Raw genomic sequence first — 25360 nt, forward strand, 5'->3', positions numbered from 1 at the left:
AGAGATACTAAAAATTACGTTTGAACTCGAATGTTTCGAAAAATAATAATTTCAGTAGCGATTATCGGCCAAATATATATGCTAAAGTATTCCAAGTAAAATAAAATGAAAAATGACAATGATTTCAAGATCGTTTTATACATAGATTTCTACCGATCATTAAATTTTTGTATAAAATACGCGCTAATTGATAAATGTACGTTTTGTAATGGTGCACTAGAAGCAATAATGCATTTGTTTGGTTAATATAATCTGATTAATAGATTATCGGATGCTGTTTCTCAGCGGATTTGTGATGTACTAAAAATACTACTTACTCCAAGCGCCACAATTGTTCGATTAGGAGAAATAGATGCAAATCAGTTGAATGAAAAACCTTGATATCCTGTTATTGTACTTACCAAGTACTACATATACAGATACAAAATGAAAAGAGACATACCTACGTGAAATGGTCTTAAAAGCGTCCTTAAAGAATATAATATATTAAGAAGTACATTGCAGTCAATGCGAAAAGAAGAAAAAAAAAATCACGAAAATTTGGACAGAGTGGGAATCAGTACTTCTTTCCATTCAGTTAGTTGTTGAATATACTATATATAGACAAACGAACAGATGTCTGTATACTGGAACACATCCTAAAATAACACCCCCTCCCCTTCATATATTTATTTTCGAACCGCAGAGCTGGATGCAATTATATTTAATATTTAGAATTTATGGTTTTATATGTACATGTACCAATTGTAAGGGAGAATATATATAAATATAAGGGAAAATACTTTAATGATGCGGTAACATATGGTCTGATCCCATTACCGATCTGTACGGGAAATAATTAAAATCAAATATTGGTTCGAATCAGCCTGGCATTTGGGCCCAACCAGCCCATAATTTTGGCCGAATAAGCTTGGTCCGAATATTGGCCTGTGACCGTGTTTAGCAGACACACAGAATATTTGCTTGGGAAAGAATGGCGTTTTTCCTCTGAAACCATCTCCTTCTTAAAGGAGAGTTCTTACAGGGCTCTAACAATTAAAACCCTTCCTTTTAAAAACAAACTAATATGGTGCTACGTAACTGCGGGTATTTTTTTTTCTTCTTTCTCCCTGACACCCAGAAATCTTACATCTATTCTCTTCTAATTGCCTAAAGGTTTTGAATCAAGTATGATAATCTTTATTTTGAGGATTTGTCACTATCCGCACAGTACCTTTGGTGACATAATACTACTACTACTACTACTAATAATAATAATAATAATAATGATAATAATAATAATAACAATTTCACTAGAATTAGTATTTCTATTATCATGGTCGTTATCTTGTTATGGTTCTTGTTATGTTGGTTCTTTTAATGAACTATTGTCTTCAATTTGCCATATTTATGGTGTCAGTTTATTACAATTTATTGTTGTTTCTTCTCATGAATATGTAAGAGCAGGTGCTCGTTCGTAATTTCCTACTATTATGGGATGTGTGGGGAAAATTGGCATAGAAAGTAAATAGTGTGAATAAAACACCAGGGTGATTCACAATCGTTGACAAATTCTTTGCACGGAACCACTAACTCCTACGCAACACGTTGTCCGCATGTGTAACTATTGAGCAGCGCCTGGTAAATGAACCCAATGAAGAAAAACAAGCTGAATCTGACGCTGCCGAGCGGGGTAGTGCCAGGGGCAGACGGACACGAAGGCTCAGAGTAAGTCCTGTTTATGTTGTTTTGATCGCTGTCATGTCCTTATTTTTTCAGCACACAACAAGTCACGATAAGAGCATGCAAGCTGTCCTACATTTTTCGCATTCCTGAGATGACTTGCATACCTCAGCAGTGTAGACCATCGTGCAGGCGGAAATTCATTTTATAAACGTAATAAATAATATTGTAAAGTAATCGAGTCATGGTTTTTAAAACTTTTTGTTTTCTTTTGATTCTAGTTAGAATGCAGATATAATTAGAAGAGCGAAATCAGATAAGCACATGTATATAGAAAGGAAACAGGATAGGTGGAAACGGATTTTGAAATCATTGGGTTTCAAAATAAAATAATGAGAGATGGACTGTTTGAAATTATTTATACAATGCTGTTGGGCATTTCTGCGCACCTAAGGTTTCCGTCTCCAATACTGAAGCAAAATGCTTACCGAATTCGACTGATTGACGAAAATAAAATACTGCATTACTTACCATTTTAAAAGTGGCAATTGTCACCAGAATATTCTGTTCAGAATAGTATTAATTTTGGACAAACGGGATGCCACCCTCGTGTATTCATGACTCGCGGTATGTTGGCCTTAGGCTGATAAGTCAGCCCTTCACCCATGATGATATTGATTTTCGGGTGAGGGGATGATATCACCTATTCATTAAAAGCTTCAGTATATCTGCAGCCAAAGTTGGCTGCACACGTCGATGTATATTTTATACGCTTACCGGTATTTCTCGAGTCTGTGCAGCTACCATTGGCTGAAGGGTTCTTTTGATGACATGTAGATTATATTTCCTGAGCAAATCATATGTTTGATGACTTGCAAATCCACCTGGAATAACACAACCATCTGTCCTTTGGCCATTTTGAATTTTGTGCTTGATATGGCTGAAACCAATTACTGGTATGTGTCCAAAGTCTATGTTCCAGAATGATTTGCATGCAGCTAAATTGCATAATTTAATGAACAGGTGACATCAGACCCACAACATCGTCCGTCAGTATCAACACAGATTTGTGGGGTTGATTTATCAGACTGTCAGCCTGTTCTGTGCACAGCTTTGAAAAGATGTAATGTTTATCCATCTGACTATAGAATGAAATGCATTACTTTGGACTGTTTCTGTCAGCAGTTCAATCGAGTATTTATGTCAGGTTTATAGCTAGTTTTACAAAATTCAACATAACAGTGCCAATAAATGGCAAGAGATATTAAGCAAACTTGATCGATCTTGTACAAAAATAGTAAAGTTCAACATTTTAAAAAAGAAAAAACTATTATGTGGAAGAGAAACAATGAATAGGATGTAATGTGTTTACAACATCTTGTTTATGGGGAAGAATTACTAAAGAATTTTGGGACCTGAGTGGCCTATTGGTCTAAACCGCTCTCCATTATGGATCACTGACATCTCACCTCTGTCTGCGTGGGTTCGAGTCTTGGATTCAGCCATTGTGGGTATGAGAAAGCTTGCCAGTAGCTTCTCATGGGTCGGTGGTTGTTTCTGGGGTTTTCCCGGGTTCTTCCGCCACCATTAATACTGGCCACCATGTATAGCCTATCGTGTGCTGAAAAATGGCATTAAACCCCACAACAATAACAACAACTAAAGAATTTAGAAACAGACTATGCCGGGGAATTTCTTGAGAATGCCGTTTTAGCAGCAAGTTGACACAATGGGTAGCCGATGATGTTGTACATGTGTGACAACTTGCAAAATTGGAAACTTGGATTAAGATGCAGAATTTTGTAAGGTATACATTTCCATCTTTTATATAGTGTATTTATCTGTATGATTCTAAAAGATACATAGTAAATAGGATTTTCTGGGTTGCAGGTTTAAAAAGGGCATGGAGTGGGTCTTTATGTTGATGTTTAGAATTCATATTTTCATATGCTTTTCGAGTCGAAAAGTGGGATATTTGTGTACATTTTATGAATATAACTTTAATTAAAGTACAGTCATTCTTTCTTGATACAATTTGGATTTTTGACCCAAAAGAGCACATCATTCAATGTTTACAGAATTACATATTGTTGTGCAGAATTACCTGATGCACAGAATTTGCCAACATGGTGGTACTTGCAGCTTAAGGATTTGTGAATACTTCTTTGTCCATTTACTTAATAATTATCATTTAGTCACCAAGAAAATTGGCGACATGCATTAAAATATTAGACAATATGACTTTTCAAAATAATTTGAGAACACCTATTTTTGTTATGTTAAACTGTTTGCAAAGCAGTAAGCATGTATCATCTCCTGTAATTATCATATAATCAACAGATCATAACTTCAGCTTGCTTATGGGTGTAACATATATCATCAGTCATGTTTTGATTGAAATCATTAATTGTTAGAGATGAGTACATTTTATTTTGAAATACACCTGTTAGTGAAATCTCAAAAGTTATATTTTTAACAATTAACACCTTCTTACCATAGTATAGTGACATGTATTAAAAGAACCTTTTTTCATATTTTTGTAGTTGGCAATCTGACAAACTACCAGTCTAAATTAGGATCTGAAAGTTGCCAAGTCCCAGATATGTAAAACTATTATGATTACAGTGTAAATGATAAGTTAAAATGTATACTTATTCTTCATTTATAAAAGTTTCCTTAAATAGCTGATATCAACATTATTACCTCTGCTTCTGAAAAAGCGAGACTGACCTTGACATTGACTACAGGTTGGAGATGACATAAGATAGATGAAAGAAACTGGCCAGTTATGTTATTTATATAATGCTTAATAAAAGTGCTGATTTACAGAGGCAAGATTGCAGCCAACAAAACTTATGGAACATAAAGTTTTAGAACTGAACATTGCGCCTTGTCAGTCAAATAGCACAGAGCCAGCATTTTATCCAGATTACTGATATTAAATAAAAATTGTTGTATCTGATATCCATCTCTCAATTTTTTTAACTTGCCTACTGGCAACTGCGTTGTAAAACTAGAGCTTGCCAAAATTGAGCTGGTCCCTGGAGTTGAGCAAGTGGATTTGTGAATCCCTGACTTGTGTAATAAAGTGGATTTGTGAATCCCTGACTTGTGTAATAAAGTGGATTTGTGAATCTCTGATTTGTGTAATAAAGTGGACTTGTGTAATATTAATTTTGTAGATTTCTATAAAATTAATGATGAAATCGGGAATGTAAATACATTTTTAAAGTACATATCAGATGTTGAAAAACACAGATATAGACAGATTTTATTTGGAGTTGGTTACCATTCACATAAGGCCAAACAAAAAGGTATGAGTGGTTATGGTTATCTGACTGACCCTGTTTTTTTTCTTCAGCCAACCCTACATTTTAGAAAAAAGAAAGAGAAAAATTTAGGGAGAAATAAATGATTCAAAGTATGTAACTATGATAGTTGTTGTTGTTATGGTGTTTGATGCCATTTTATAGCTCACGATAGGCTATACATGATGACCAGTGTGACTGGAGGAGGAAGAACGTAGGGAAAATTGGGGAAGAACCACTGACCCACTAGAAGCTGGCAAGTTTTAAACTTTGAAGTTAAATTCGGGTTGTGACGGATGCTATTTTCTAGTTTAAGCTTAATTTAAATCCATTCAGACCAATAAAGAAAAAAAGTTAAAATTTGTCAAACATTGGATCATTGGTGTTGTTCTACCTTCTGTCCATCTGTCCATCCATCCATGTATCTTGTTTTTATGCTAATAATGCTGCACTCTTAAAAAAGTTTTTAACAAGGGGCCCTGAGTGGCCGAGTGGTCTAAAGCGTTCTCCGTTATGGATCACTGCCATCTCACGTCAGTCTGCGTGGGTTCGAGTCTCGGATTCGGCTAATGTGGGTATGTGAGAAAGCTTGCCAGTAGCTTCTCGAGGGCCAGTGGTTCTTTCCGGGGATTTCCAGGGTTCTTCCTCCACCATTAATACTGGCTGCCATGTATAGTCTATCTTGTGTAGAAAAATGCCGATAAACCCTACAACAACTACAACAACAAGTTTTTAACATATTCTGTTTAAAGATGCAGTGCAGAAAATTATGTGCAACACTGAACAAATACATGTGCAATAAAGATATTACAAGCTACATGGGTCATATCAGCTCATTTACTGGTTTTCTTGACTGCATCATTATTAGGCACTTGAAACGTTGGTTTACTTGACTGCAACAATATGTAGCACTGGGGAGATTAGTTTACTTGACTGCATCAATATTAGGCACTGGGGACTTTGGTTTACTTGACTGCATCAATATTAGGCACTGGGGACTTTGGTTTACTTGACTGCATCAATATTAGGTACTGGGAACATTGGTTTACTTGACTGCATCAGTATTAGGCACTGGGGACTTTGGTTTACTTGACTGCATCAATATTAGGTACTGGGAACATTGGTTTACTTGACTGCATCAATATTTGGCACTGGAGATTAGTTTACTTGACTGCGTCAGTATTAGGCACTGGGGACTTTGGTTTACTTGACTGCATCAATATTAGGTACTGGGAACATTGGTTTACTTGACTGCATCAGTATTAGGCACTTGGGAAGATTGGTTTACTTAACTGCGTCAGTATTAGGCACTGGGAACATTGCTTTGCTGACTGAGTCAATATTAGACACTGGGAACATTGTTTTTCTTGACTGAATCAGTATTAGGCCCTGGTGACTTTGGTTTATTTGACTGCATCAATATTAGGCTTTTGGAACATTGGTTTACTTGACTGAATCAATATTTGGCACCCGGGAGATTGGTTTACTTGACTGCGTCAGTATTAGGCACTGGGAAAATTGCTCTGCTGACTGAGTCAATATTAGGCACTGGGAACATAGCTTTTCTTGACTGAATCAGTATTAGGCCCTGGTGACTTTGGTTTATTTGACTGCATCAATATTAGGCTTTTGGAACATTGGTTGATTTGACTACATAAAATATTAGACATTGGTGAGATTAATGTACTTGACTGCATCAATATTAGGCCCTAGGGTGATTGGTTTACTTGACTACATCAATAATAGGCACTGGGGACTTTTTTTATACTTAACTACATCAATATTAGCCCCTGGGGTGATTGGTTTACTTGATTGCATCAATATTAGGCACTGGGGAGATTTGTTTACTTGACTGCATCAATGTTAGGCGCAAAATATAGAGCGTGATTTCATAGATACAGACCACTGTAGGCAAGTGAGTTTGAGAGAATTCCTGAACTGGCACTTAGAGATATCCTTAAAGATGATAAGAAGTTTCATTATTACTTCCAGTGAAATCACAACATCAATATTGTACTATTTGAACAATACAAGAATTGAGTTTTGACGTAGACGATTGTCTCATGAAATAATTGTTGCATGTTTTTGAAGAAAAGTAATCTTGTTTGGTGGTGTATCAACAGTTAATCTGGTTCCCTGCTCTGTGGACTCCCGATATGGCAGGATAATATTAAACACCACTACGGGAACCAGACTCATCAAGGAAACAAAGAGCAGTGATGTAATACACAGATTTTTTTAACATATACGTGATGGTTGTTGAAACCAATTGGAACGATCTTTCATATGTTGGCCATTTTGAAAATAAATGTTATTTAAACAATGTAATGAACAAATTCATTAGAAAAAGCGCATTATTAAAAATTATTATCAACATGATTGTAAAATGAGGATTCAGTCAATAAACAGCCCATTTATAGTGTGGTCTATGTTTGTGGACCCTGTTGTGTGTGAGTTATCGAGGGAGAGGTGTAGTTACATATACATTAATGTTTTAAAAATCAGTATTTGTTCCTGGAATTCAGTTATTTTGTCAGAAGCAGTCTAGTTTTTTTTTTTTTGTACTCTGGGGTTGACAGCTGTGTAATATTCCAATATATCAACATTTTCAACAAATTTTCTGTATTATGTTTTGTTTATTTGTATAATACTTTTTAAATCTGCCTGTTTGGCCTTGGGACATCAAGTGCACAAAGTTACATTAGCAAAGTTTGAAACCACCATATTTATAGTTCATGCAACATAACATCATCAGTTTCAACATATTCTCCATTGTATGCAAAGAAATACAAATTTTATGCAGGAAAAAGTTTTATCTGAATTTTATGGTTAAGTACAAGAGGGTACACTTGATTCTGTCTCGAGCATTTTACTCTTTGCATTTCTCTCTAATTCAGTCAGTTTATGCCTATCCTTATAGATATAACAGTTGGATATAGGTACAATGCCGATCAGATCTCCATCAAAACATTCCCTGTTGCAAGATAGCATCTTTTGTTTTGTTTACTAGATGATACTTTTGAACAAGCTTTAGAGGGAAGATATAAAGTTCTTAGTCTTAATACCAGAAATTTGAATATAGACCTATCTGATACAATAAGCATATATAAACCTGTCTGTTACAGTAAAGCACATATAAACCTGTCTGTTACAGTAAAGCACATATAAACCTGTCTGATACAGTAAAACATATAAACCTGTCTGATACAGTAAGGCACATACAAACCTGTTTGATACACTGATACATTAAGGCACACATAAACCCATCTGATACAATAAGGCAGATATAAGCCTGTCTGATACAGTAAGGCACATAAACCTGTCACATACACTGAGGCACATATAAACCTGTCTGATACAATAAGGCACATATAAACCTGTCTGTTAAAATATGGCAGAGCCATTATAAACATTGATCTGGTAATAAAACATGCAATGTTAGAAAGCTTAGACCAATAACTGTTGATTTTGTTATTTAGACAGATACACCCAAAGATAGTGGTGAGTCCTTTCAGCAGACTGATATCAACATATCTGTGGCCATTGGCCAGCTGAAGAAACCAAATTATACATTAATTACATTGAATTTCTTGCCAGCTTTCCTACATTGCAATCTTCTACCTCCACCAGATATAAGAACTTCCATGTATCTTGTGCTGAAAAATGGTGTTTAACCCACATTAACCACACCTACCTTCAGTCTCTCTCTTGTTTGGTTCAGGATAAACCTATTGGTACTCTAGCATGGCAATACATGTACATTCTCCTAAATTGGTTATGTCACTCTGTCCAGGGAAATGAATGCTCTTTCTAAATATACTTGGTAGTGGTTACTATCTTGAATAAGATGTATGCATTTCAACTACCTATTTACACGAGTTGATATCTCTTTTACTGGTTTTTACTATCGGAATTTTACAAATAAATGGAGTGCATGTTAAATAGATAAATTTTGTTTCTAAATTTTTAAATTAATAAATTTGCTTCACAGTATAGGGAATATGGATTGTTATTATGATTACACATCAAGCAAAGCATGCTTGTCCTTGATGTGTTGGATATGTGGTTAAATTTTAATTGGCTTTTTCTTGAGATATTGGACATATGGTTAAGTTTTAATTTGATTTTACTTGGGATGGTGGATGTCAGTTTAAGTTTTAATTTGTTTTTACTTGCGATATTGGACCTGTTTTATTTTTGTTTCTTCTACAAAATGTAGAGTGTAACATGCTATCAGTGAAAACAATGACTACTGTAGTAATCTGCAACAGCAAGACCACAAACACTGATTTATATGAATTGACCACAAACACTGATTTATATGAATTGACCACAAACACTGATTTATATGAATTGACCACAAGCACTGATTTATATGAATTGACCACAAACATTGATTTATATGAATTGACCACAAACATTGATTTATATGACTTGACCACAAACACTGATTTATATGAATTGACCACAAACATTGATTTATATGAATTGACCACATACACTGATTTATATGAATTGACCACAAACATTGATTTATATGAATTGACCACACACACTGATTTATATGAATTGACCACAAACATTGATTTATATGAATTGACCACATATACTGATTTATATGAATTGACCACAAACATTGATTTATGTGAATTGACCACAAACACTGATTTATATGAATTGACCACAAACATTGATTTATATGAATTGACCACAAACATTGATTTATATGAATTGACCACAAACATTGATTTGCATGAATTGACCACAAACATTGATTTATATGAATTGACCACAAACTCTGATTTATATGAATTGACCACAAACATTGATTTATATGAATTGACCACAAACACTGATTTATATGAATTGACCACAAACACTGATTTATATGAATTGACCACAAACACTGATTTATATGAATTGACCACAACCATTGATTTATATGAATTGACCACAAACATTGATTTGCATGAATTGACCACAAACATTGATTTATATGAATTGACCACAAACACTGATTTATATGAATTGACCACAAACATTGATTTATATGAATTGACCACAAACATTGATTTATATGAATTGACCACAAACACTGATTTATATGAATTGACTACAAACACTGATTTATATGAATGGACCACACACACTGATTTATATGAATTGACCACACACACTGATTTATATGAATTGACCACAAACATTGATTTATATGAATTGACCACAAACACTGATTTATATGAATTGACCACAAACACTGATTTATATGAATTGACCACACACACTGATTTATATGAATTGACCACAAACATTGATTTATATGAATTGACCACAAACATTGATTTATATGAATTGACCACAAACACTGATTTATATGAATTGACCACATACTGATTTATATGAATTGACCACAAACATTGATTTATATGAATTGACCACACACACTGATTTATATGAATTGACCACAAACACTGATTTATATGAATTGACCACAAACATTGATTTATATGAAGTTCACAAACACTGATTTATATGAATTGACCACAAACATTGATTTATATGAATTGACCACAAACACTGATTTATATGAATTGACCACAAACATTGATTTATATGAATTGACCACATACATTGATTTATATGAATTGACCACAAACATTGATTTATATGAATTGACCACAAACATTGATTTATATGAATTGACCACAAACATTGATTTATATGAATTGACCACAAACACTGATTTATATGAATTGGCCACAAACATTGATTTATATGAATTGACCACAAACATTGATTTATATGAATTGACCACAAACATTGATTTATATGAATTGACCACAAACACTGATTTATATGAATTGACCACAAACATTGATTTATATGAATTGACCACAAACACTGATTTATATGAATTGACCACAAACATTGATTTATATGAATTGACCACAAACACTGATTTATATGAATGGACCACACACACTGATTTATATGAATTGACCACACACACTGATTTATATGAATTGACCACAAACATTGATTTATATGAATTGACCACAAACATTGATTTGCATGAATTGACCACAAACATTGATTTATATGAATTGACCACAAACATTGATTTATATGAATTGACCACAAACATTGATTTATATGAATTGACCACACACACTGATTTATATGAATTGACCACAACCATTGATTTATATGAATTGACCACAAACATTGATTTGCATGAATTGACCACAAACATTGATTTATATGAATTGACCACAAACACTGATTTATATGAATTGACCACATACTGATTTATATGAATTGACCACAAACATTGATTTATATGAATTGACCACAAACACTTATTTATATGAATTGACCACAAACATTGATTTATATGAATTGACCACAAACATTGATTTATATGAATTGACCACAAACATTGATTTATATGAATTGACCACAGACACTGATTTATATGAATGGACCACACACACTGATTTATATGAATTGACCACACACACTGATTTATATGAATTGACCACACACACTGATTTATATGAATTGACCACAAACATTGATTTATATGAATTGACCACAAACATTGATTTGCATGAATTGACCACAAACATTGATTTATATGAATTGACCACAAACACTGATTTATATGAATTGACCACAAGCACTGATTTATATGAATTGACCACAAACATTGATTTATATGAATTGACCACAAACATTGATTTATATGACTTGACCACAAACACTGATTTATATGAATTGACCACAAACATTGATTTATATGAATTGACCACATACACTGATTTATATGAATTGACCACAAACATTGATTTATATGAATTGACCACACACACTGATTTATATGAATTGACCACAAACATTGATTTATATGAATTGACCACATATACTGATTTATATGAATTGACCACAAACATTGATTTATGTGAATTGACCACAAACACTGATTTATATGAATTGACCACAAACATTGATTTATATGAATTGACCACAAACATTGATTTATATGAATTGACCACAAACATTGATTTGCATGAATTGACCACAAACATTGATTTATATGAATTGACCACAAACTCTGATTTATATGAATTGACCACAAACATTGATTTATATGAATTGACCACAAACACTGATTTATATGAATTGACCACAAACACTGATTTATATGAATTGACCACAAACATTGATTTATATGAATTGACCACAAACATTGATTTATATGAAGTTCACAAACACTGATTGATATGAATTGACCACAAACATTGATTTATATGAATTGACCACAAACACTGATTTATATGAATTGACCACAAACATTGATTTATATGAATTGACCACATACATTGATTTATATGAATTGACCACAAACATTGATTGATATGAATTGACCACAAACATTTATATGAATTGACCACAAACATTGATTTATATGAATTGACCACAAACACTGATTTATATGAATTGACCACATACTGATTTATATGAATTGACCACAAACATTGATTTATATGAATTGACCACACACACTGATTTATATGAATTGACCACAAACACTGATTTATATGAATTGACCACAAACATTGATTTATATGAATTGACCACAAAGACTGATTTATATGAATATTCATAATATGCAGATACTGGTGTTTATTTTACAACGTGACTCAAAAGTTGCAGGCAATCGAAGAGGTATTGTTTGAAAATCCATCTTTATTCAGAGGAAAGACTTTGTCTTCAGCACTCTTTTACAGTATCTTCTTAGACACATTTTTACATTATTGCTTTCTTACATAGTTTTACATTATGATTATATCTTGGGGCCCCGAGTGGTCTAAAGCGCTTTCTGTTATGGATCACTGCCATCTCACCTCTCTCTGCTTGGGTTCAAGTCTCGGATTCTGCCAATGTGGGTATGTGAGAAAGCTTGACAGTAGCTTCTCGTGGGTTGGTGGTTCTTTCCAGGGTTTTCCTGGGTTTTTCCTCCACCATTAATACTGGCCACCATGTATAGCCTATCATGTGCTGAAAAATGGCGTTAAACCCTACAACAACAACAACATTATATCTTTATTACACCGACTGTTACATTAGGCCAAAACAATATGGTTCAGGTTATCCTACCAACCATATTGGTTTAGCCTCTGACCCCACCATTTTTTCGTTAAGAAAAAATTTCAGTCATCAACCCCATCTGTGAATATGACAATTTTTACTAAATCAGGCCTTACCAAAGTAGCAATCAGAATATTTGGCTTAATTCACTTGTTTGCTCATGAAACAGATGTGCAGTGGTGAACAATAAACAACATGGTTTGTAGAAAAGCGTACCTTCTATTTCACTCGATTTGAATAACTGCTATCACAGCAATGGTGGCAGTTACTTATTTTCATTGAATCATAATTGGATCTGATTAATTCTTCAGCCCAACACAAGACTGGATGCTCTGTTCGGGTTTGCCACCAGCTGTTAGGATAATGTGACTGAGTGAGATATGATGCTACATGCTATTCTGCATGATGCCCCAGTGCTACACATTACTAAAAACTGCAGACGTTGCAGGCATCACAGTTATTTGATGGCAAAATTGTTAAAGCTACGTTAAAAATCCAAATCACATGCACAGACACACATAGTGCAATAGGAAACATATTTGTTTACTTACTTCCTAGCTTGCTTATTTATTGAACTTATTTACTTACCCACCGACCCACCCCATTGGCTGGTAAAGCAGAAACGAAGCTCTTTCACTTCTGTCTGTCTTTGGCCATTTTCTCACGTGTGTCCTAGCTGTGGTCTTCATCTCAGCCTTAATAGTACAACGCTATGTTGTCATAGACCTTCCACACTTCCGTTGTCCCTCGGGTGTTCAATGTAGAACTGTCCTTAAAATGGCTTCTGCCTCCTTTCTCATCACAGGCCTGATTCATTTCCAGCCTTAATAGTACAATGCTGTGTTGTCATAGGCCTTCCACACTTCCGTTATCCCTCAGGTGTTCAATGTAGAGCTGTCCTTAAAATGGCTTCTGCCTCCTTTCTCATCACAGGCCTGATTCATTTCCAGCCTCTTATCATGATGACAGTTACCATGGTTTCTTGGTGGCATTGCACAAGCAGGTCATGGTTGGAAATGTTTCTTGACCAAAGGATGTAAAGTATCCTGTGGAGGCTTGTGATATGGAAGGACAAGAGCTTGGCAAGATTATACTTGCATACTCAAGCGATCCGAATCATACAGTAGTGTTAATAAGATGCAGATTTGGTAGAACTTAAGTTTGTTGTGGATACCATACTTTATCACATAGTCGGTACACTTTGCCCAAAGTGTTTGCAGTTTCATATTTTTGATATTATACATGTAAACATAATCACTTTATGTGATTCTGATTGGTCCAGATAAGCCCATGAAATTATTTTGCAGTATTCTCTTTACTGTTTGGCTGCAATCATGAGAAAACTTTTTTAATCCCACCTTCTGGAATTTATTGTTTTGATTGAACATTTTTTGCAGCCAGTTTTTGAATCGACTCACAAAAGGGAATTGGAAAAATAATGGTAAAAACCCCAAGACAAGAACAATAACAACAAGTAGAACTACAGGTATTGCTTAGATGATAGCGAGGATGGGGTGGGGATTGATGGGCAGTATGTCTGTAGCATGGAATCCCCCCCATATACAAGCTTGGTTTAAACCTGAACTTACTGAAGTAGATAAAACTCACCTTTGTTCACAGAAGAATGTAGATATAAACTGGTCTCCCCAACTGACAGAACTTTATCCAACCACAGGATATTTACATGGTAAATATGTGATGATAATTGCATGATAACAAGTCTGTGACATACTGTACATTGTGTTGTCCATGCTAGAATTTTCCAGTTTTCCAGACCACCCTGGACATAGCCTGGAATATTAGTCCAAATACTCCAGCATTTTCCATGCTAGAATTTTCCAGCATTTTCCATGCTAGAATTGTTCAGTGTTTTCCAGCCTACCCTGGACAGAGGCTGGAATATTAGTCCAAATACTCCAGCATTTTCCATGCTAGAAATTTTCCATCGTTTTCCATCATTTTTCATGGAATATGATGGAAAATCTACAGTCCCACTCAGAGATTCGTTTATGTCTTCTGTACAATCTAAATCAAATACTGTAAATATGTGGTCACAAATACATTACAGTAAATATGTGTATTTCTGCATCCAGTAATCTTCTTTTAACAAAAGTATCACAGCAATGTAAGGTTTAGTTGTGGAATTTCAACGTAAACACTGTCACTGTGTTGTGCTGGCCAACTCATACCAGTACTGAGCACCATGTCAAACAATGTGACATAACACATTTTGGACATTTTGTGTTTTGTCTTTTGTAAAATGTTCTGTTTATTTGGATGGACACTTATTTTTTTATTTATAGTTATCAAAAATGTATAATATACTTTTACTATTTCAACTTTGTTTGTGACTGTTTTTTTTTATGCACAATAAATGAAAGGTACAGCGTCTGTCAGAATGAATGAAATTATTCATTCTTTTTTCTATATAAATAATTCCTGCTGAAATAAAACTATGTGATTAAAAGGATCTCATTTGGGTATTGATTTAGTATTATATTTATGAAACTTGTTAAATAATGTCAAGCTTTTGTGAGCCTTAACAATCAAAAGCTGGTATTATTTAACGAGTTTCATAAATTCAGTATTAAATTGTTTCCCATTTGAGATCTTCTATGTGTTAATCTCTATACAAGTTCATATTTTGGTATACATCTCTGGCCTTGCTTAACCTGCTCAGGAGGGGCCCCTAGTGGCCTAGTGGTCTAAAGCACTCACCACTATGGATTACTGCCATCTCACCTGTCTGCATGGGTTTGAATCTTGGACTTGGCCAATGTGGGTATGTGAGAAAGCTTGCCAGTAGGTTCTTGTGGGTTGGTGGTTCTTTCCAGGGTTTTCCTGGGTTCTGCCTCCAATATTTATACTGGCTGCCATGTATAGCCCATCCTGTACTGAAAAATGGCGTTAAACTCTATAACAACAACAACAACCTGCTCATGATGTCATTCTTGGTGTCCAGATATGTAAAGCTGTCTATACAGGGTAAACCTTCATTATCTATCCAGATTGGTTTTTGGTGAGTCTATTTTGTGATACATAAACTTTGTTTTCTATTGGCTTACTCTCAGTCCTACATGGAGCGCAGAGGTGCAGAGGTATAGCCTTTTCTTGCATTTGCTTTTGGTTATGTGAAAGCAGTGTGGGATCATCTGCAAAATTCAGTTCTTCCAGTTGGAAAACTGTCCATCTGATTCCCCTTTATGCATTTTCTGTTGTTCGCATGACCCAGTTGATTTATAAGTTGAAGAGTTGTGTTGACATGACACATCCCTGTCTGACCCCATTTGTAACTTTGAAGTACAAGCCACAGACTTATGCTGCAAGTGAAGTTGGTGTAAAAACTCTTGATGAGCTGGACCATTTGTAGGGGGATTCTGTAAGTTCTCAGAATATTCTAAAAGCTTTCTCTGTGGATGCTGTCAAAAGCCTTTTCGAATCAACAAAGTTAATGTACATCTGTGTCTGCCACTTTACACTGTTCTGTGATGTTTCTCAGGGTAAAAGTTTGATCTGTACAGCCCACTCCAGCCAGTTCTTTCCTCAGAAATTTGTCAGCAGCATCTGATATCCACTTTATGATAACCATGGCAATGATCTTACTGGGTATGGATAGTAGAGTGATGAAACACCAATGGCACAGTTGCTGAGTGCTCCTTTCTTTGGAATCTTGATGATAACTCCTTTAGTTCAGTCCTTTCCAAAGTGCTGTTGTAAACAGTGGATGGAGAATGGAGGCTGTAAGTTCTGGGTCTGTTTTGAATATTTCTGTGTTGGTTATTATATCCTGGAGCTTTGCCGTTTCTGAGAGATCTAATAGTTGCAATGATTTGTTCTTTCTCCTCAGAATAATCTACTTTGAAAGTTTGTCTGTTCTTACTAGCTTCATCACTCTCCAGTCTGCCTCTCTGTATTGCTGTTTGCATCTCTCTTGAAGTCTGGCTGATTTGGCATTTGCCAGTCTTTCTTTTTTGTTGTCAGGTCTCTCGTCAATGATTTTCCATGTGTCATGCCCGCAGCCCTCCCCCACCCCCACTCTTTATACTTCCTTCTCTTAAGCTTATTGCTTTTATTAGTAATTTTAGTAATTGGTAATTTTAGTTTGTATATTATTTTAATAATATCGATTTTGTTCATTTTCGTATTATTCTCTCACCTGGCAATTTCTTTACCACTATGATTATTTTGTTAACACTTAAAAAAAGTTTTTTTTAAATCAGAGAATAGATATGCATTTTATTAAAAAGAATAGGAACATATCATATTGATTAGCCCTACTTGTTATAGACCAAAATACATTACACAGCAATCCCAGGGTTTATTTGGTCCAAAATGAAAATGCTGCTGATCTGACATCCAACAAGATCACGATGCAAGGCAGTATGAAAATCTTCGAAATGGATGGACATTTGAACATGTTTTTTTTTAAAAACTAAAACATTTAATGATGTCTGGTTGATTCTAAATGAAAATGGTGCAGATCTCATGTTAAGTATGGCTTTCATGGGCACCATCTTGAAACTCTTCTTATTGTTTTTTCTGAATGGAAAGTCAGATGGGTGTGGGTTTTTCACCAGAACACTTATGATGTCTGGTTGGTCCTAAATGAAAATTGTACCACCCAGACATACCATATTGTCACCCAGCAGCCATTTTGAAAATATCCACTTAAATGGATGGTCATATCAAAAGTGGGGTTTTCACTAAAAGACTTTCAATGATGTCTTTGTTGGTCTGAAATGAAACTGATATTAATCTGAAATCAAATATGGCAACCACACCAGCCATCTTCACAATATTATTATTGCTACTCCTTGTGAATTAAAAGTCATATCAGCATGGACTTTTCACTGGAAGACTTGTGGCATCTAGCTTGTGATAAATAAAAATTGTGATGATTTGATATCCAATATGGCCATCAGAATTGCCATCTTGAAAATCTTACCGCTACTTCTTCTAGATGGAAAGTCATGTCAGCATTAGGTTTTCACCAGAAGATTGGCTATGATATCTAGTTGGTACTTAATGAAACTGGTGGCAGTCTATTCCCTATGACCACCATAGCAGCCATCTTGAAAATTTTGTTATTGCTACTATGGATAGACTGTAAGACTAGTTATGATATACAGTTGGTCCTGTTTCATTGTAAGACTAATTATCATATACAGTTGGTCCTGTTAAAAATGTTACTGATCTGACCACAGATATTTCTGCCACAATGATCATATTGAAAATCTTGTCACTAATTTTCCAGAATGGATGGTCGGTATGGGATTTGTATCCACTATCTTCCAATGATGTCATTTGTCCTAAATGAAAGTGCTGCCAATCTTATATCCAATATGGCTACCAGTGGCTAATTTGAATATCTTGTCACACAAGAATATCAGATATGGCTTAAACCTGGTCGAAATAAATGGTCTTATTTTAAATTCCTGGCATTTTTGTTTTTACAGTATAACATCAGTCCCATCGGAGACATTATTTTCTACATGTACTATTCAGACTTCTTCAATTCCCAAGGGCTCATTGATCCATTTTGTACTACATCAGTGCACAAAGAATAGAGTGACAACTCTCTGCTGATGAAGATGCTTTATAGAGAGATTATTGATATATAAGGTTGATCTCATTGCAGAAAGCCAAACCCTAATATAGAGAGATTATTGATATATATTGCAGAAAGCCAAACCCTAATATAGAGTCACTGACCAAGAAACTGAAGGAACTTGACATTGATGACCAACAGAGAGAGAGGCTGGAGCAGTTCCTAACACAGAAACAGAAAGTTGGCGAGCTCACCGCTGATGACTGTGAGAAAATGGGGGAGCTGGGAGCAGGGAATGGGGGTGTGGTTCTCAAAGTCTTACACAAACCATCAAGCCTTGTGATGGCAAGAAAGGTGGGTTATAGTCAATTTTTATGATGATCTTTTTTCAGATATTAAATGTGCTAGTTGGAAATTGTGAAGATGCCAAGAATTTAAAGAAGTAAAAATATAATAATTCTGCTTTTTTTTGTCATCTTTGTTATTTACTTTGTCTTGTGAGTTTGTGTGACAACCCAGCAACAGTGTTTGTGGATAATTCTGTTTTAATAAGGGCAATAAATATTTTTTATAAATTCTCTAGTCATGGATGGTCTTTCCAAAGAGGCTGAAAGTTTTCATGAATGTATTAAAATTTATATAACCCGTAACATTTGGAATCTGAGGGGGGTCCTGGACAATAAAATAAATGTATTAATATTCATATAACCTGTAACATTGGGATTCTTAGGGTGATTGTGGACAACAAAATAAATATATTAATTGTTATATAACTTGTAACATTGGGATTTTGAGGGGATTCTGGACAACACAATAAATGTATTCATATTTATTTAACCTGCAACATTGGGAATATGAGAGGGGGTCCTGGACAACAAAATAAATCTATTAATATTTATATAATCTGTAACATTGGGATTCTGAGGGTGGGTGGGTTTCTGGACAACAACAAAAATGCAGCCCTGCTATTTCTTTCCACATGTTTATTCAACCTGATAATGTCAAAAGAGTAAATTCTGTATTACATGTTTATTCAACCTGATAATGTCAAAAGAGTAAATTCTGTATTACTTGTGTCAAGGAGTAGTAATGACAGATTTGATTGCTTTTCTACAAGAAGTGTTTACATTAAGGAGTACAGATTCTTTGTCTGTCATACCCTATGTCATATTTTACATGCCACAATATGAGAGCCCTACAGAGTCCAGCATTCTTTTCAGGACTGCTCAGGAATGTCATCTTTGTTAGTGCAAATGGCAAAGTGCCCATTTTGAGTGGACTCAGCCACTGTCCAGAGTGAGTGCACAAGACAGTACAATGGTGACTGCATCAGTATTAATCACTGGGGATATTGGTTTACTTAACTGCATAAATATTAGGCAGTGGTGACATTGGTTCACTTGACTGCATCAGTATTAGCACTGGGGACTTTGGTTTGCTTGATTGCATCAATATTAGGCACTTAGGAGACTGGTTTACTTGACTGCATCAATATTAGGCACTGGGAACATTGGGTTACTTGGCTGCATCAGTTTTAGGCACTGGGAACCTTGGTTTAATTGACTTCATCAATATTAGGCACTGGGAACATTGGTTTACTTGACTGCATCAATATTAGTCTTTTCGAACATTGGTTTACTGGACTAAAATATTAGAACTGGGGACATTGGTTTACTTGACCTGATTAATCGTAGGCACTGTGGAGATTGGTTCACTGGACTGCATCAATATTAGACACTGGGGAGATTGGTTTACATGACTGCATCAATATTAGGCACTGGGGAGATTGGTTTACATGACTGCATCAATATTAGGCATTGGAGATTGGTTTTCTTGACTGCATCAGTATTAGGCCCTGGGGTGATTGGTTTACATGACTGCATCAATATTTGGCACTGCAGAGATTGGTTTACTTAATTGCATCAATGTTAGGCGCTGTGGAGATTGGTTCACTTGACTGCATCATTATTAGGTTTTTGAAATATTGGTTCACTTGACTACATCAGTATTAGGCACTGGGAACATTGGTTTGCTGACTGCATTAATATTAGGCACTGGGGAGATTAGTTTACTGGACTGTATCAGTATTAGGCATTCGGGACTTTGGTTTACTTGACTGCATCAGTACACCACTCCCTCGATAACACGCACCCTGATAACTCGCGAACCTGCTTATAAATACAAATGAAATAAATTTTTTATCAATTGAAATTTGTGTTCTGGTTCTATCTTTTAGTTCCTTTTAAGTGTAATCATCATAAATGCAATGTGTCCTCTTGTAATTAAATGTAAAATGTGTCAGCCTACAGTAACAGCTATGTCTACGAGCGTTTCTCGGAGAACCCAATTAAGTGCCGACCATGTTTTGATAACTGACTTCTGGAAGTATTTGTTGTATTGTTGCACTGAATTAAAGCTTACCTCCTTTTTATTATCACGTTATTTATGTCTTTTGAATCGAATAAAGGAGGTGGAATAAAAGAAATGTTAACAGGCACGAAATTCCTACAAACTTAAAATCTAGCAGCCCCGTCGTATGTCAGGTGAACTCACTTCATTTAATCAATTGAACACTTATAAATGTTATTGTGTATGTAACATAAACTACCTTAAATTAACCAACTCTTTCATAACTGATCAAAGAAAACATGGCAGCCAAGCGAAATGAATACTAAATAAAGAACTTGATTTCACGGATACAGACCATTGTGGGCAAGCAAGTTTTAGAAAATTCTTGAACTGGCACTTAGAGATATCCTCAAGGATGATAGGAAGTTTCATTATTAATTCCAATTAATTAATTTACATCAATATTGTACTAATTGAGCAATACAAAAATTGAGTTTCAGCATAGACAATTCTCTCACGAAATAAATGTCGCATGCTCTTTAAGAAAAGGAACCTTGTTTGGTGGTATATCAACAGTTAGTCTAGTTCCCTGCTCTATGGACTCTCGATTAGGCAAGATAATATTAAACACCACTACAGGAACCAGACTCATGAAGAAAACAAAAGCAGTGACATAATACACATATTTTTTCGCATACTCGTGATGGTTGTTGAAACCAGTTGGAATGATCTTTCATACATTGGACATTTTGAAAATAAATGTTATTTAAACAGAATAACCAACAACTTCTTTAAGAAAAAGTGCGTTATTTAAAATTATCATCGTTAAGACTGTAAAATGAGGATTCAGTCTGTAAGCAGTCCATTTCCCTAATGTCACTTCCCCAACTGTTTTCGTGATCTGAAAGCAATTTTCTTTCTTCAGTTTTTGGAGGTCCCTCGGTAACTCACGCCTCACTTATAGTGCGGTCTATGTTTGTGGACCCCGTTGTGTGCGAGTTATCGAGGGAGATGTGTATTAGGCTTTTGGAACATTGACTTACTTGACTACATCAATATTAGGCACTGGAGATTGGTGTACTTCACTGCATCAATTTTAGGCATTGGGGAGATTGTGTTAACACGACTGCATCAATATTAGGTACCTGGGAGATTGGTTTACGTGACTGCATCAATATTAGACCCTGGGGAGATTGGTTTACTTGACACCACCAGTACTAGACACTGGGAACAATGGTTTACTTGACTGCATCAATAGCAGGCACTGGGGAGATTGGTTTACTTGACTGCATCAATATTAGGCACATGGGACTTCGCTATACTTGACTGCATCAATATGAGACCCTTGGAGATTAGTTTACTTGACTGCATTAACACTAGACACTTGGAACTTTGCTTTACTTGACTGAATCAATATTAGGCACTGGGGAGATTGGTTTACTTGACTGCATCAATATTAGGCACTGGGGACATTGCTTTGCTGACTGCATCAATATTAGGCCCTGGGGGAGATTGGATTACTTGACTGCATCAATACTAGGCACTGGGGACTTTGGTTTACTTGACTGCATCAATATCAGGCTGTTGGGAGATTGCTTAACTTGACTGCATTAGTATTAGGCAGTGGGTTACATTGGTTTACAGCACTCATATTCCACAAGACTTGGCTACAGTCAAATGCCTCTGTTTCAGGATGGATGGTAATGCTTTATCCTCAAAAATCAACTGCGGAAAGAACGAGTGTGTGCTTATTATTGTAAGCCAATCAGTCTTTTTTTGATGGCTACAAATCATACAGAAAAGCGTAGGTCAGTTAACTGATCAAAATGTTTGATTCATTGCATCAAATATGTTACATCCAGCTGGTCTCCTATTTCAGCAGAGAAGGTACAAACAGAAAAAATGTATGTCGATATGTTGTTTGCCATATTTGTCAAGAATTAGATCACCCCCATGTCAGGGGTTTTGGGAGTAAAAATCCTGTTTTCAGCATGACACACCATGTTAGGGCATTTCAACATCTTGAAAATAAATTTATGCTTTTCATCAGTGCGATCAAAGGTTTCTCAGGTACATCAGATTTTTTTCTGCAAGTCTGATGGTCTGTCTCTTCAAGTAGAATACCGGAGGGGCCCAATGTGAAATTGAGGCCCTGGGCATTGGGCTATCAGATTTTGTTTAGCACTGATATGTATTTACTCTGGAATTCAGTGTACTGTGTATTAGGCAAACCATGGAATGTATTTACTGTGGTATTCAGTGTACTGTGTACTAGGCAAACCATTGAATGTATTTACTCTGGAATTCAGTAAATTATTTACTAGGTCAACCATTGTATGTATTTACTCTGGTATTGAGTATATTGTGTATTTGGTATACCATTATAGGTATTTACTCTAGTATTCAGTATACTGTGTACTAGGTATACCATTATAGGTATTTACTCCTGTATTCAATATACATATACTGTGTTCTAGGTATACCATTATAGGTATTTACTCCTGTATTCAGTATACAGTGTACATATACTGTGTTCTAGGTATACCATTATAGGTATTTAGTCCTGTATTCAATATACATATACTGTGTTCTAGGTATACCATTACAGGTATTTACTCCTGTATTCAATATACTGTGTACTAGGTATACCATTATAGGTATTTACTCTAGTATTCAGTATACTGTGTACTAGGTATACCATTGTATGTATTTACTCCGATATTCAGTATATTTTATACTATGTATACTATTGCAGGTATTTACTCTGATATTCAGTATATTGTGTACTAAGTTTACCATTGCATATATTTACTTTGGTATTCAGTATACTGTGTACTTGGTGAATCATTTGAGTGCTCTTGTATTCAGTATACTGTGGGGTGGGTGGGCATGTGATGGCTGAGTAGTCTAAAGTGCTAGCCGTTAACAATCTTGGCCAGTGTGGGTATGTGAGAAAGCTTGCCAGTAGCTTTCTTTTGTTTTGTGGTTCTTACTGCAGTATTCCTGGGTTAAATTCACCACCAGTTAAACTGAACACTATGTATAGCCTATCTTGGATGAGAAATTAATTTAAACCCAGAAGAGTAACAAAAGCAGCAGTATACTGTGTACTTGTTGAGTCATTGTGGTTGCTTTATGATTCAATATACTGTGCACAAGGTCAGTCATTGTAGTTGCTCCAGTATTCAGTATTCTGTGTACTTGGTGAACCACTGTCCTTGCTCTATATACAGTACTGTGTATAAGGTGAGCTGTTGTGGTTGCTGTAGTATTCAGTATATTGTTTACTTAGTGAGCCACATTGTTTGCTATAGTATTTCAAATTCTGTGCACTAAGTGATTTGTTGTAATTGCTCTAGTATTCAGTATACATTGTATTTTGTGTCTCTAGTATTCAGTATACATTGTACTTTGTGACTCATGTATTTAGTATACATTGTACTTTGTGACTCTAGTATTCAGTATACATTGTACTTTGTGACTCTGGTATTCAGTATACATTGAACTTTGTGACTAGTATTCAGTATACGTTGTACTTTGTGACTAATATTCAGTATACATTGTACTTTGTGACTGGTATTCATTATACATTGTACTTTGTGACTCTAGTATTAAGTATACATTGTACTCTGTGAGCAATAGTAGTTACTGATGTAGTCAGTATGTTGTGTACTAGATTGAATAAATGGTAATGGAGGCAGTGTCAACCAAAAAAAGAAAAGTAATATACAAATTGTCATTGGCTTTTTATTTATAGCTTTTTACTTTTATAAATACATTATAATAATGAAAGATATCTTGAAAGTTTTTTTGTTATAAAATCTTAAATAAACCAATAGTCTCTCAGATACATTGTAATTACTGAGCAGAAATCCTTTAACTTAAGTAATAGTATTTATTTCTCTTTCAGTTGATTCATTTAGAGATCAAACCAGCTGTACGCAACCAGATCATTCGGGAGCTTAAGGTGCTGCACGAGTGTAACTCTCCATATATTGTTGGTTTCTATGGGGCATTTTACAGTGATGGCGAGATCAGCATATGCATGGAATACATGGTCAGTAGGTGTTAACATGTTTTAGCAAGCTTAAAGCTTAAAACTTTTTTAATAATTTGCCAAGAGTGCAAATAGTGTTGCGTATATAGCATACCTTGGACAAGCTTCTACAGTTAGGCTGAGGAACTGCAGGGCAATATAACTTCATGTGTGGATGCCTCTTAATGAGTGAATATACTCTAAGAAAAGTGGGTCAGTGCGACCTTGATTCCATGCCTTAGTGATTTTAAATTTTGCGTTCAGTCAGCTTAAGGTGTAAGGTCATGCAATTTTGTATGTGGATAC

The 25360-nt window shown here is 35.2% G+C and overlaps 1 protein-coding gene across 2 annotated transcripts in view; it reads left to right on the top strand.

Moving 5' to 3' along the window:
• The first annotated feature begins 1433 nt into the window (after positions 1-1433).
• LOC149800845 (dual specificity mitogen-activated protein kinase kinase 1-like) overlaps positions 1434-25360 on the top strand; it is an 89543-nt gene continuing 65616 nt past the window's right edge. For both annotated transcript variants that reach the window (XM_089954859.1, XM_089954858.1), the window contains exons 1-3: positions 1434-1707; positions 18804-19023; positions 24929-25075. In XM_089954859.1, coding sequence (XP_089810985.1) covers positions 1625-1707; positions 18804-19023; positions 24929-25075 — 450 coding nt within the window. In that variant the 5' untranslated portion in view covers positions 1434-1624. The remainder of the gene's footprint in view (positions 1708-18803; positions 19024-24928; positions 25076-25360) is intronic.

Source organism: Sinohyriopsis cumingii, chromosome 4 (genome assembly GCF_028554795.1).
Source record: "Sinohyriopsis cumingii isolate HCF-2022 chromosome 4, ASM2855479v2, whole genome shotgun sequence".
NCBI classification, from domain to species: domain Eukaryota; kingdom Metazoa; phylum Mollusca; class Bivalvia; order Unionida; family Unionidae; genus Sinohyriopsis; species Sinohyriopsis cumingii.